The sequence below is a fragment of the Lithobates pipiens genome, unplaced genomic scaffold (genome assembly GCF_037356315.1).
Source record: "Lithobates pipiens isolate NorthernLeopardFrog02 unplaced genomic scaffold, aLitPip1_a1.2 Scaffold_11, whole genome shotgun sequence".
Classification (NCBI taxonomy): domain Eukaryota; kingdom Metazoa; phylum Chordata; class Amphibia; order Anura; family Ranidae; genus Lithobates; species Lithobates pipiens.
Window position 1 is genome coordinate 26,980,853 of NW_027507696.1, and position 13,764 is coordinate 26,994,616.

General features: G+C 38.4%; 1 protein-coding gene across 1 annotated transcript in view; it reads right to left on the bottom strand.

Moving 5' to 3' along the window:
• Positions 1-13,764, bottom strand: part of LOC143961009 (kelch domain-containing protein 3-like) — a 151,508-nt gene that overhangs the window by 39,330 nt on the left and 98,414 nt on the right. The window contains exons 8-12 of the mRNA XM_077470117.1: positions 11,497-11,548; positions 11,243-11,343; positions 10,640-10,725; positions 8,614-8,695; positions 2,023-2,108 (exon numbers count right to left, since the gene is read on the bottom strand). Of these exons, the coding sequence (XP_077326243.1) occupies positions 2,023-2,108; positions 8,614-8,695; positions 10,640-10,725; positions 11,243-11,343; positions 11,497-11,548 (407 nt within the window). The remainder of the gene's footprint in view (positions 1-2,022; positions 2,109-8,613; positions 8,696-10,639; positions 10,726-11,242; positions 11,344-11,496; positions 11,549-13,764) is intronic.

The window sequence follows — 13,764 nt, forward strand, 5'->3', positions numbered from 1 at the left end:
AATAGTGCAAAGAAAGAATTACCACTTCTCTATTGGAACAATTTCTAGAAATGTCATGCTAAAATCTGCATTGTTTACTAGCTTACTTAAAACCACTAAATAATTATATAGTTTCTTAAAACAGTGGTGCCGTAGCACAAAATTGCAGTAGTTTAAATTTGTTATGATGCACAATATTTGTGTAACTGTTTATCAAATCTATATCTTCATGAAAAAAATACAATAAAATATTTTTAGTGCAAACGAATGTAGCGGGTGTCTCGTTTCTCCCGTGACCCTGCCAAGCTGGCCATCATGCGTACACAAGCTTTTCACAGAGGGCGAGCTGCTTGTCAGTTTCTGAAAGAGGGGGATCCCCCTCCCTTTTTCTGTTCACTGGCTGCATGTTAACACAGGCAATTGCCCACTCTCTGCCTTCCTCCCATGTGCTCCTATTGGCAAGAGAGGAGCCAATTAAAGGCACAGTTACAGCAGCCAATCAGAGGGACTGTACTAAACTGCAGGAAGCAGCTGTAAAGGACAATGGATTATGAAGTCTCAACACAGAGCAGCCTCACTGACTTTGAATGCGGCAAGACTTCAAATACAAGCATATTCTGGGTTCTGTGTATGCAGTGGGTGCGTGTGGGACAGCTTATCTAGGAGGTTAAGCCATTGCATTGATTTGAATAAAGTGTTTAAAGTTGGGCCTGTGGTGTCAGGGGACAGAAAGGAGAGGCCTGGTATAAGAGGGTCATTCCTCTGCTCTCCTCCTGTCTGGACTCATAGAGCCAACCTGAGTAAAGGTAACCAATCCAATTTAAAGTGTCACATTGTACTTTATTTATCATTTAAGCGTGCCTCTGTTCTTGGTGTTATTTTCAGGTTTGGAATCCCCTGAAAGCAGATTGAATATAGGATTGAGAGCTTGAGGATTGAGAGATTGTTATTAAATCTCAGTTATTGCTCTCCAGTTGATTACTTGAATATATACTGTTACTGTTTGTTCACAGAAATATTGCAGTAAAGACAGTTTCTGTGTTTTATCATAACGTGTGTGTTTCTCATTGGTCATTTACACTATTGCCAGGTGTGCCAGAGGGGGCTGAAGCTGTTAATAGGGTTGAGAGGTAGAGTAATGGACTGAACAAACAAAAGCAGCTCCTTTGGGGGTATCGCTACACAAACATAACACAATACCCATTATTTTTGGTATAATATAAAACATAGGGTTGCGTCACATGACTTCTTTTTTTTTTTTTTGTATTATATAAACATACATTACATTTGATGTGCATATTTTACAACCCTACCCACTCCATCCCCTCTGTCACATGAATTAACAATGGATATGTCAAGTCTTAGAATTGTGAACACCTATGAAATGGCGAAAAACTATTCTACCTAATGTGTCATATGCAACGCTTAAAAAAAGCCTTTATGGTTTTCATTTTAGAGTTAACAGGGAATGATGGTACTAGAATTATTTTTCTTTTTGTATTTGCACACTTTTGGGCAAAGGGGCAGATTAAAGCCAAACACTGAAACTACCCACCAACTCTATTACTAATGAACCCTTTCAGATTGCAGGCAACCATTGTATTTATCACTTTTACTTTTAAGGTAAGAATTTTATTTGAAATACCAAACTATCACTTCTCCCCCCTAAACTATTCAGTCTTTTATATTATTATTTTGAACATGCAAACTCTATATCAGGCTGAAACGAAGGAGGGGGGTGTTAAAATCCATTTTTATACCTTTTTTTTCTTTTACAATAAGTATAGGATGTAAGAGCTACAGAAGCAGAGCACATTTAACAAAGTAAAATAAAAAGAGAAGGGAATCAAAGAAGAACAAAATAATTCCAAACAGTACCCAGGCTGTTGTTCTTCAGAGAGCTGTAAATCCAAATAGTCTGCTATAAGGAATCATGCAGCATAGCTGAATTGTTATGATAGATAGATACATTTAAAAAAGCGAGTATTAAATAAAAATAATGTCCTGTGTATTTGACACCATAAACTGCATGCATTTACTTACATGGCTTTGCAGAACAAAAGAAGTATGCTTATATCTGCATGCTGGTGGAATCCCAAAATAGAGTGGTGTTTTCCATTTCATCTTTGCTGCAAAAAAAAAAAATGTCCCCATATATTCAAATAGTCCAATATTCTAGCCATAGGGGAAATCAGATTACTGGTATGTGCAATACATATATATGCTGTACAATGTCAATCTCCCTGTTTACGGGGAATAAACAATTGCACTTGGGGATGGGGGCTTAGAATATACTATCCATACTGAAAGTTTTACTGTTGAAATTATACTTAAAGCAGAACCCATTAAACTACTGGCACCTTAAGTCCGTTATGGGGGTCGGGGTCTAAAAGACCCCAAATTCCTCCTTTGCACTTCAAAGTATTCAGATTCTGAATACTGTAGATTTTTTTTAATCCGGCGCCATTGGCAGCTGAGTAAACAGGAAGTGACCTCATGACGTTGTTTCCGTGTTTACATCAAGGAGACTGGAACAAAGCTGTTTCAGACTTTTTTCCAGTCTGTCACTAGTCGCCGGAAGAGCCAGATCGTCGATCGGTTCTCCGGTGCCACCGGCAGGCCTGGGAAGAGCGTCGGGAGGTGGCGGGAGGGGGGGACGTCCCATTCTGCTCTTCTGGGATAACAACCAATTGGCTTTTAGCCGCATTGGTTGTGATCCTCGGAAAGCCGATCGCATGCTCTAAACAACGGTACTGGGACGATGCCTGCAGCTGCGGGCATCATCCTGGTATAACCCCCAAAAGCCCAGTACGCATATCTGCGTACACTTGGCGGGAAGGGGTTAAAATACTAACAACTTACAAAGCCAACCACAACTCTGCTCCCAGCTACATCGCTCACCTAGTCTCAAAATACCAACCTAATCATTCTCTTCATTCCTTCCAAGACCTCCTGCTCTCTAGCTCCCTTGTCACCTCCTCCCATTCTCGCCTCCAGGATTTTTCTGGAGCCCCTCCCATCCTATGGAACTCCCTACCTCAATCTGTCTGATTATCTCCTACTCTTCTTGCTTTTAGACGATCCCTGGAAACCTATTTTTTCAGGGAAGCCTATCCTGCCTTCATCTAACAACTGTACTTTAACTTTCTCTATCAGCTCTTCTCCCACAGCTATTATCTTTTGTATCACTTGGCCTTCCCTCCTAGATTGTATGTTCATACGAGCAGGGCCCTTTGATTCCTCCTGTATTGCATTGTATTGTAACTGTACTGTCAGCCCTCATGTTGTAAAGCGCTGTGCAAACTGTAGGCGCTATATAAATCCTGTATTATAATAATAATAATAATAATGTTTGTCTGGGAGGTTTTCAAGTTTTATGGCATGCCAACCCACATTGTGTTTGACCATGCATGGCATCCAATTCACCTCCGGCTTCTTTAAAGGCTTCAGTGAGACTTTGAATATCTTGCATCTTTCCTCAGACAATCATCTACAGGCTAATGGAAAACCAAAAGGATAAATTAATCCTTTGAACAATACCTTTGTGTCCTAGTGTCTACCCATCATGATGATTGGGTTGGCGTTCTGCCTTGGGCAATATTTGACTACAATAAACATCTTGTGGAACTAAACCCTCCTATAGTTTTTAGCTAAGGTAGCTGTCATTTTGGCCCCTGTTTGATCTTCAACTGATATGATACTGCACATGTGATCACCTATGACACCAGCCATTTGATGTTTTGACAGTTTGGTTGAGAGTACAAGCAATGTGACAGTTATATGCACATGCCGAGAATGAAATTGTTTTTTGAACTGTTAAATCTATGGATTTATTTCCGCTTTGATGCTAGTTTCAAGGAGTCACCATTTTTCATTACGTATAACAAACTTCTAAATGCCTTTGTTTGCCAATACCTTATTCCCCAGACTCTAAACTGGGGGTCTCAAACTGGTGGCCCTCCAGCTGTTGCAGAACTACAAGTTCCATAAGGCATTGCAAGGCTGAAAGTTACAAGTAAGGCTTTCACAGGCAGAAGCATGATGGGACATGTAGTTCAGCAACAGCTGGAGGGCCGCCAGTTTGAGACCCCAGCACTAAACCAATTATAACAATCTGCATTCAGAAGCAAGAAGTTTGCAGATCAACACTGTGCAAAGATCAATCTAGTTAGCTACTGTACAAATGCCATCTGTCTCCATATCTCAATTGCCAAATTCTTTCCATATTTCTGGCCATGAGTAGATTCTCTCATTTTTAGCTACTCCCTCAGCCAACCCCTTTCAAGACTATGAGAATTATCAAACCCTGTACTCCAAGATTTCCTCTGGGAAAATTCAGTACCTGACTGAATTCAAGGGCTTTGTCTCTGAATAAAGATTCTGTGTCCCTGCATATGATGTGTCACCTCACCATTCGAAAAGATTCCAGCTCCACTTTCCATTGAAACAAGGATTATGTTGGGGTAGGGGAGGGGGGGGGGGCTTAGGTACTGTAAAAGGAGGCTAATGCCACACTCACTTTTTCTCTGTTCCATCACTGAATCACAAAAATACACAGCCCAAGGCTTTGCTTTGGGAATGGCCAGGAGATGATGGAGACGAAGACACGACTGTGGTGTTTGGTTCTAAAAGACCTTCGGCACTTAGACCTAGGCTGGTCAAATGTACAGCAGTAATTTCAATTTGCATGTAAACACAATTTACCTAATGTATAAGGAATTCAGTATGGCTTTTTAGAGAATGAAATACAGTATATAACTGACTAAGTTCTGTTTTTTGTGCCTGGGGTTGGGATTTAGGTTATTCTCCTTGCACAAAAATACCCAGATGTCAAAAGCATAGGAACCCTACCACGTCTCCTTATAAGGTACAACTGTACCTTCCTGCCTCTCAGCAACTATTTTATTTAACTGTGCCCTTGTGACCTTTACAGACTTGCTTGTGTATGCCTGAAGACCTCTTGACCTACCATGGGCTAGTATGTGGATTCATATATTTGCCATAACTTTAATTGCCCTGACAATTACTGCAATTATGTCTGCTTATCTTTGCAAACAAGTGATCTACTTCCAACCACAGACATAATAATAGCTCTGTAAATATATAATAGAAGTTATAATTACAAAGGAGTCTGATCAAATGGAACAGCTACACTAAAAAAAATATGAATGCTATAAACAGCAACATTTCATTGTCTTACTTAAGCCATTATATTTTGCATTATTTAGTAGTAAAATGAACAGAAGTAATTACAACCAAGCTGCAGTATTCTGGGAGAGAAACGTTTACTGATTCTTACTATTCAGTAGGGCTTAAACATTTCTAAGAAAGATTAGAATTGTGTTCATAGCAACATCTTAGTAAACAGTACTACATCAATACTTAATGTGTTACTGCCAGGACTCTCATAGCTGAAACAAATGTCTCTATCACTGTGTTCTGTGCTTACCCTTTAGTGACATTATATACTGTTTTATAACTGTTGTTTGAGTATCATTTTCTGGTAAGCACTGGCTAATTTCTACATGTTATTGAACATCATAATGATGTAAGTGCCTGCCATTTCTGGAGCAGGATCTGCTGCAAAGATGGAATAATGATCCTGGAAACCATAATGTCACGTTCACATGATCGGAATTCCGGCCAGAAAAAGACAGATGAGAGCTTTTCATCGGAAAATGTGACTGTGTGTATGCTCCATCGGAATTTAGCTGTCCAAATTTCCGCCAGCAAAAAATTGATAGCATGTTCTAAATTTTCCCGACGGAAAAACTTTCTATCGGTAATTCCGATCGTGTGTATGCAATTCCGACACGCCAAAAATCACCCATGCTCAGATTCAACTACGAGACAGAAGTTATTGGCTACTGGCTATTGAACTTCCTTTTTCTAGTCACATCGTACGTGTTGCACGTCACCTTGTTATAAATGATCGGAATTTGTTGTGATCGTGTGTAGGCAAGACAGCTTGAGCCAAATTCCGTCTGAATTCCGTCGGGAAAACCATCAGAACTTTATCTGACGAGAATTCCGATCGTGTGTACGCAGCATAAGAGTTATTTTACTTATAAAAGCTTTATCTAAGGATAGACTTGTTTATCCCCGACATATCGGAATCACAAAATATATGTTTATGTCTATTTATAGGGACAGACTAGTACAAGAGTTTGTAGTAAGAAATTGGAATTCGTGGAAAGAGTATCTCTCTAAACTTTGAAGCATCATATCACTTATGCCCACTGGTGCTATATATATAGGATTCTGATACAAACATCAGTTAATCTGATTTCTTAAAGTGGAACTATAGGCAAAATAAATATTAGCACATCAGTATGTTACTGGCTTCAAAACAGCAGGCTTTGTTTATCAAACACCTCTTAATATAATTTTATTACCTATTAATCCTGCCACTCGATCTGTTATTTTATTACTTAATGTAAAATGCTAAGCCAACACGCCATCCGGGTATGGCACAAATGGTTTTATGTGGAGGGGGTGCTTACAATGATGAGCCTGTGTTCATGTAGTTAAACCTTTTTTTTTCTAAAATAAAAGCTGTTGCTGTAATTGCTTAAAAGGTGTTAACTGGAGTTGGAATTTAGTTTGTCTTGAAGTCCATTTAAAACTAGATGTCCATCTAGGACTACCCTGTCATAGGATGTGGAAAAATAACAGATCTACTGGCAGGAACAACAGGTAATAAAACTATGGGGGTTATTTACTAAAGGAAAATCAACTTTGCACTGCAAGTGCACTTGGAAGTAGAGTCACTGTAGATCTGAGGGGGACATGCAAGGAAAATAAAAAAAACAGCATTTTATCTTGCATATGATTGGATGATAAAATCAGCAGAGCTTCCACTCATTTCAGATCTACCCCTTAGATTTAGAGCGACTGCGCTTTCCAGTGTACTTGCAGTGCAAAGTGGATTTGCCTTTCGTAAATAACCCCCTATGTTTAATAGGCAATTACCATGTAAATGCATAATATATGTGTAATTATATGAATTATATAATTATATTAAATGTGTAATATATGTATTTTTTTTTATTTTGATCATAGTTACACTTTAACACCTCGTAATCCTAGCCAGTCTGTTTTTCTTTTGGGGTCCATTAAAACTGAATGTGACACCTGTCACACACTAAGCCACAGCTGTTTAATGTGCGTCAGCTGTCTGTATTAGTTGCAGTGAGCCGGTAGTTTGATGCGCGATTTAGTGCATCACACAGCTCCAATTTTTATCTTTTGCTTTTGCACAAACTTTATTCAAACATGACATTTGTTGTTAAGCAGAGCAGTGAGCTGTGATAAAATGCAACATATCTGCTTTTACCACTTCCTGCCTGTGCTATAGCTAAAGGATGACTACAGTGGGGCTTACTTTGCCGGAAAGGCGTACATAGACGTCCTACCATGATCGAGCTGTCCATGTGCCCCCTGTGGTGCTCTGTGATCAGGGTAAAGGGCCAATCACAGCGGCCCTTTACCATGTGATCAGCTGTGTCAAATGACAGTTCCGGTTATTGGCTTTTCTTTACTCAAACTGACAGCGTGAGGAGAGAAGAAGAGAGCTGATAACCAGCTTGTGTTAAAGGGACATTGGCACTGATAATCAGGACACTGATAATCAGGGCCCTGATTATTAGTGTCCTGATTATCAGTGCAGTCCAAACAGTGCCCACCAGTGCTCATCAGTGCCTCTTTATCAGTGTCACCTATCAGTGCTGCTTGTCAGTGCCCATTAGTGCCAGCCATCATTGCAGCCTCATCAGTGCCTCCTCATCAGCGCCTATCAGTGCAGCCTCATCAGCACATTAATGGAGGGGAAAAATTACCCGTTTGCTAAATTTTATAAAAAAACTATGAAAAAATGTTTTCTTTTTTCGTTTGTTTAGCTAGAAAAAAAAAAAAAACAGTGGTGATTAAATACCACCAAAAAAAAGCTCTATTTGTGTGAAAAAAATATATAACAATTTAATATGGGTACAGTGTTGCATGATTGCGCAATTGTCATTCAAAGTATGACAGTGCTGAGATCCAGGCTGTGTTGCAGCGCAAATAGGACACATTGAAAACAATTGTTTTTTGTGTTCTAGTGGTGACTGCTGTTCTTTCAGAGAGGAAAAAGAGGGGTTGATTTACTAAAGGCAAATCCACTGTGCACTACAATTGCACTGCAAGTGCACTTGGAAGTGCAGGCACTGTAGAACTGAGGGGAAGATCTGAAATGAGGGGAAGCTCTGCTGATTTCTATCATCCAATCATGTACAAGAAGAAATGCATTTTTTTTTTTTTCTTTACATGTCCCCCTCATATCTACAGCGACTGCACTTCCAAGTGCACTTGCAGTGCAATTGTAGTGCACAGTGGATTTGCCTTTAGTAAATAAACCCCTATGTGTGAAATGGCTTGTTAAACTGTTCTCTATCTTTTGCTTCAGTTCTTAATTTTCGATGTCCCTGGAATGCACTATATAGATCTGCTAAATATAACTATCGATATCTATATGCACATATTAAAGCGTATTTGTTAATTTATTTTCTTAATTGCATTTATTGTTTTCCTTGTCTTGGTAATATGTGTTTAAATACCAGATTTCATTCAATCATTTTCTAGTAATGCATCTCTTACCAAGGCTTAATTTCATGACATCACATTTTAGCATTTTGGTCTCATTTTCACACTCCGAGATTCCTCCAAATAGGTAAATGTCCTGTTAAGTTTAAATAAAAAAATACAGTAATGAATGATAAGTTTAGAGAGAGAATGTCTGAAGGCCATTTCCATAGTTTTACTATACTCTACTGTCTGGACCTGATTTTCATGGGGGAATATTCCCTTAACTTGCCTTCAATACACAGCAATAAATAAAATGTAATACCGATGGGATGGTGTTTACTGGTATACATACTATATAGGTAGTAACATATGCTTTAATTGCTGTCAAACTTAATTTCACACTTTTGTTCCCTTGAAACCCATTTTCACTTCAGGGCTGCAACAACTCAGGAGGCAAATAAAGCATAAATCGACTGAAGGGTATATGTTTTCAACCACAATATATTTATGTAATGATGCCATATGAAACTTTATAGAGTACACAGAATCTTTCTTTCTAACCATTAAAGCGGAGTTCCACCCAAAAGTGGAACTTGTGCTCATTTGTCTCCTTCCCCCCTTCGGTACCACATTTGGCACCTTTCAGGGGGGGAGGGGTGGATACCTGTCTTTGACAAGTATCCTGTCCCCTCTTCCGGGCAATTTGACCCATGCCTAGACCTAAAGACCAGCAAAAAGCTGGGTCGAGTAACAATGTCACTGGATCCTGGGACAGGTAAGTGTGTGTTTTTTTTTAAAAGTCAGCAGCTACAGTATTTGTATCTGCTGACTTTTAAATTTTTTTTTTTTACGAGGTGAAGATCCATCCAAATAGTGAACTGAGAGGTGTGCATAGTGCGGGAATTCTTTCCTGACACCTGCGACCTTGCTACCCCCTCAGGACAATGGATATCCTTATAGAGTGCAAAACAACAATAACAAGAGAGGTGTGCACCAACCTAGCGCATTACCACAATACATTTTATTTAAAAAGAAAATAACAGTCTTTATATTCACAAAAGCATGATATAAGTACTTATGTCTCAACAAGTGGAACGAATTGCCTTCTACTAGTGCATTCTACCGTTAGTATGGGAAGAACAGGTGGCATTTGTGGTTTTGGTTGACACGTTTCAAGGGTGATACATCTTCCTCAGAGCCAAGCTAGTGAAAGATTCTGGTAGGATGCAGCAGTTCTGAAGGCGATTGGTTCCACTTGTTGAGACATGACTACTTATATCATGCTTTTGTGTGTATAACGACTGTTATTGTATTTTTAAATAAAATGTATTGAATTTATTGTGGTAATGCGCTAGGACGATGCACCCCTTTTTTGTTATTGTTGTTTTGCAGTCTTTAATGTCCCTGTGATGGCCATACACATTCTAGGGCCATATTGGTTGGGTGCTTATTAATCTACCACTAGCCCCTTTTTTGTTATTGTTGTTTTGCAGACTTTATTGTCCCTGTGATGGTCATACACATTCTAGGGCCATATTGGTTGGGTGCTTATTAATCTACCACTAGCATTTCCTTTAAATATATGAAGTAATGACCCTTCATTACCAGGGGTGGTGCACAGAGGCAGAGAGAGAGATATCACCGCTCCAGGTAGGTCAAGCGACAGTAGAAAACCTTCTCATCCAGCTTGGAAGCCCAGGTTCCGGCAATGCATATAGCAATCAAAAACAGGAAGAAGATCTCGACAGCCACACTCAAAAAACGTTTTTTTGCCTTTTAGTCAAAAATACTTGTGAACAAAAATACAAGCCACAGCGGGAACAGACAGGAGCTAGTCTAGCCACAGCTCCTGTCCATTCCTGCTGTGGCTTGTATTTTTGTTCACAAGAATTTTTGAATAAAAGGCAAAAAAAGTTATTTGAGTGTGGCTGTCCAGATCTTCTTGCTGTTTTTGGTGCACAGAGGCAGATAAGGTTAAAATAAAAGTTATTGCCCCAAATTCAACACATGGCGTTTTATATAAATGAGCAAATCCTAGTCAGAAGACTCAAATTTGTTGTTATCAATCAATATTGTGTAAATTCACCTATTACAGTACCTTATCATGGTGTGCTGTAAATGAATGGTATTTTCTTCCTGCTGGAGTTTCACCTTTGATATCACAACACTGCCAAACTAAAGTGTCTAAATAAGACCAAATATATCAGAGAATTAAAAAAAGCAATATTAGTATCTAAATATGAAACGCTTTGGTTGCAAATCATCAGTTTGTCATAAAGTCTATTAATAATGCAACTGCCTAGAAACAAAACTATTATATCCATCCTACTATTATTACTCCACTGCATATGGACCTTTCGCATTTATACTCTAGGGACTGATGCTGTAAACCAAGTATAGATAATACTAATGTGTGAAGTACACTAGGCTAGGTAAATATGAATGTTAAACAAATATACATGGTTAGAACAGTACCCTGCCACCTTAATTCTAGTTCAAAATTAAAAACAAATTAAAATGAATACATTAGAAACACTTCTAATATATTAATCTAATTAATTTGTTGTTTTTATAACTAGTGAAATATATGGCCTATCTGAGACTAAACCTTTAATGATAGGCTTACGATAGAAAGGATTTAGAGTGGATTTCCCTGCTATTACACTTGAATCATTTTGACTTTACTAAAAAAGCTATTTACCTGTGTCCAGCATATGCACATCACTATAGAACATGCCATCCAGGGAACTCCCGCCAAACATATATATCTGGTGTCCAACAGTGGCAAATGCATGTCCCAGCCTGAGCAACAAAGTTACTGATTTTTATACAAACATTATTAAACGGACAGTGACATTAAAACACAGACGACAGTTAATGGTGTAAGTATTACATTGACATTACATTGATACTATATAAATCCTGTATAATAATAATAATAGTAATAATTATTACCTTGCCTCAGGAAGTGAGCCAGATGTTTTGACTGGTACCCATGTTTCAGATACTAAAGAAAGACATATTAAACAGCACTCATTTCTAATTAGTACATTATACTCAAATACACTCAAAATAAAATACACATTACCTGGAAGTATTGATTTAATTATTTTGATGTTGCATTTGGCAAACCTTTTATTTTCTCTATAAAGGTGCTGAAGGCACTGTCTGAAGGCTAGCTCGGTATACATACTACAAAATCGACAACACATAAATAAATTGCTAATGGGCCATTTTCATCACACTGTAGTAACATTGAAATGAAAGCCACGCACATTAAAATTAACAATGTGCATTAATGCCTGTGTTCTCAAACACCGCAGAGGTGTGAATGGGGCCTTGGAGTAGTGATCAGCTGCTAAATAGGTCAACAAAAATTGTTCACTATGGTGTAAATTACACAAGTAGCAAGTAGTAGTATATTTTGGTAACGAATTGCATCAATATAACCATGACCAAAAATATGGCAGCAATCAGAAGAATTTTGGCAGTATTTTCACAATATTTATAGTAAAATATGACCTGAACCCTCCTCTCCCCCCTTGTTTTTCCTTCTTTAGGTTTGTTTATTAGTTTTTTTCTTGCAAACCAAGTACAAATCCATGCTGTACCATTGTTGGCAAGCACAGAGACAATACTTTTCTTTTTTGTTTACAAACTTTTTTTATTTGGTACAAAAGGTGGTATAAAAAGCTTGTCATATATCAAAAACAAAAGTACAATACAGGTAGTTTACATATAAGAAAGATCAAAAAATAATCTGGGAATGTTGACAGATATATTTTGTTGTAGTATATTAGCACTTTAATATTAAACTCTAATGCCCCATACACACGGTCGGAAATTCCGACGGAAAAAGTCAGATCGGATTATATTGTCGGAAAAAACGATCGTATGTGGGCTCTATCTGACGTTTTCTGTCGGAATTGCCGATCATGTGTAGAGAATTTCCGACGGACAAAGTGCCACGCATGCTCAGAATAAATTACGAGACAAAAGCTATTGGCTACTGGCCTCTTTTCTAGTCCTGTCATACGTGATTTACATCACCTCGTTCTGAACGATTGGATTTTCCAACAACTTTGTAGGACCATGTGTATGCAACACAAGTTTCGGCCAAAATCTGTCTGAAAAAATCCAACGGATTTTGTGGTCGGAGTGTCACACCATGTGTACCGGGCATTAGATTGTTGTATATATACAAATCTTATGTTCTTCAAGCATAGATTACTAGTAATGTCATTCAGGGTTGAAAAAGAGATTGGAAAGGTTAATGCCCCATACACACAGTTGGACATCCCGACCACAAAATCCGTCTGATTTTTCCCGACAGATTTTAGGCCAAACTTGTCTTGCATACAGAAGGTGGCACAAAGTTGTTGGGAAATCCGATCGTTCGGAACGAGGTGATGTCGCGCGTACGTCGGGAGTATAAATGGGCCAGTAGCCAATAGCTTTTGTCTCTTAGTTTATTCTGAGCATGCGTGGCACTTTATCCATCGGAATTGTCTACATACAATTAGAATTTAAATGATCAGATTTTTTTGTCTGAAAATTTTAGATCCTGCTCTCAAACTTTGTGCATCAGAAAATCCGATGGAAAACGTCCGATAGAGTCCACACACAATCGGATTTTCTGACAACATAATCCGATCAGATTTTTTCTGTCGGAATTTCTGACCGTGTGTCCGTGTAAGACATGGGTCCCATTTTTTGTTATAAAAATAAAGTATATACAAAGCCGCGCCAACCCTCCACTACATATAATATGAAAATAAGATTAAACAGATAAATAAAATAAAATATGAAGATAAATACTGATACAATTATATAAAAAGACCTCAAATAATGTGTAGATGACCAAAAAAGTCAAACATGGCATTAAAGTGAAAAAAGTCCAATTAAAGAAAAGTTCATAAGTGAATCCAAATGACGGACGTAAGTGTTCTTAAATGACAACACCACAGTGGTTCAACACTTTTCAAGGCACGTGAGATACCCGTCACCATATGTTGAATGCGCTTACCAGAAAATATATGGAATGAAGCATATACAAATGATAAGTGGATGACATCCAGGTTAACCTTCCTCAGCTGGGTCAGCACTCCATCTCTTAACGGTGTTTCCAAGATGATAGTCTGTTCAGTGGTCTCGATATGAAGCACTCAGAGACCCCCAGAAAAGAAAGGGACTGACATAGCGTAATAACGTAGGAACAGTTTA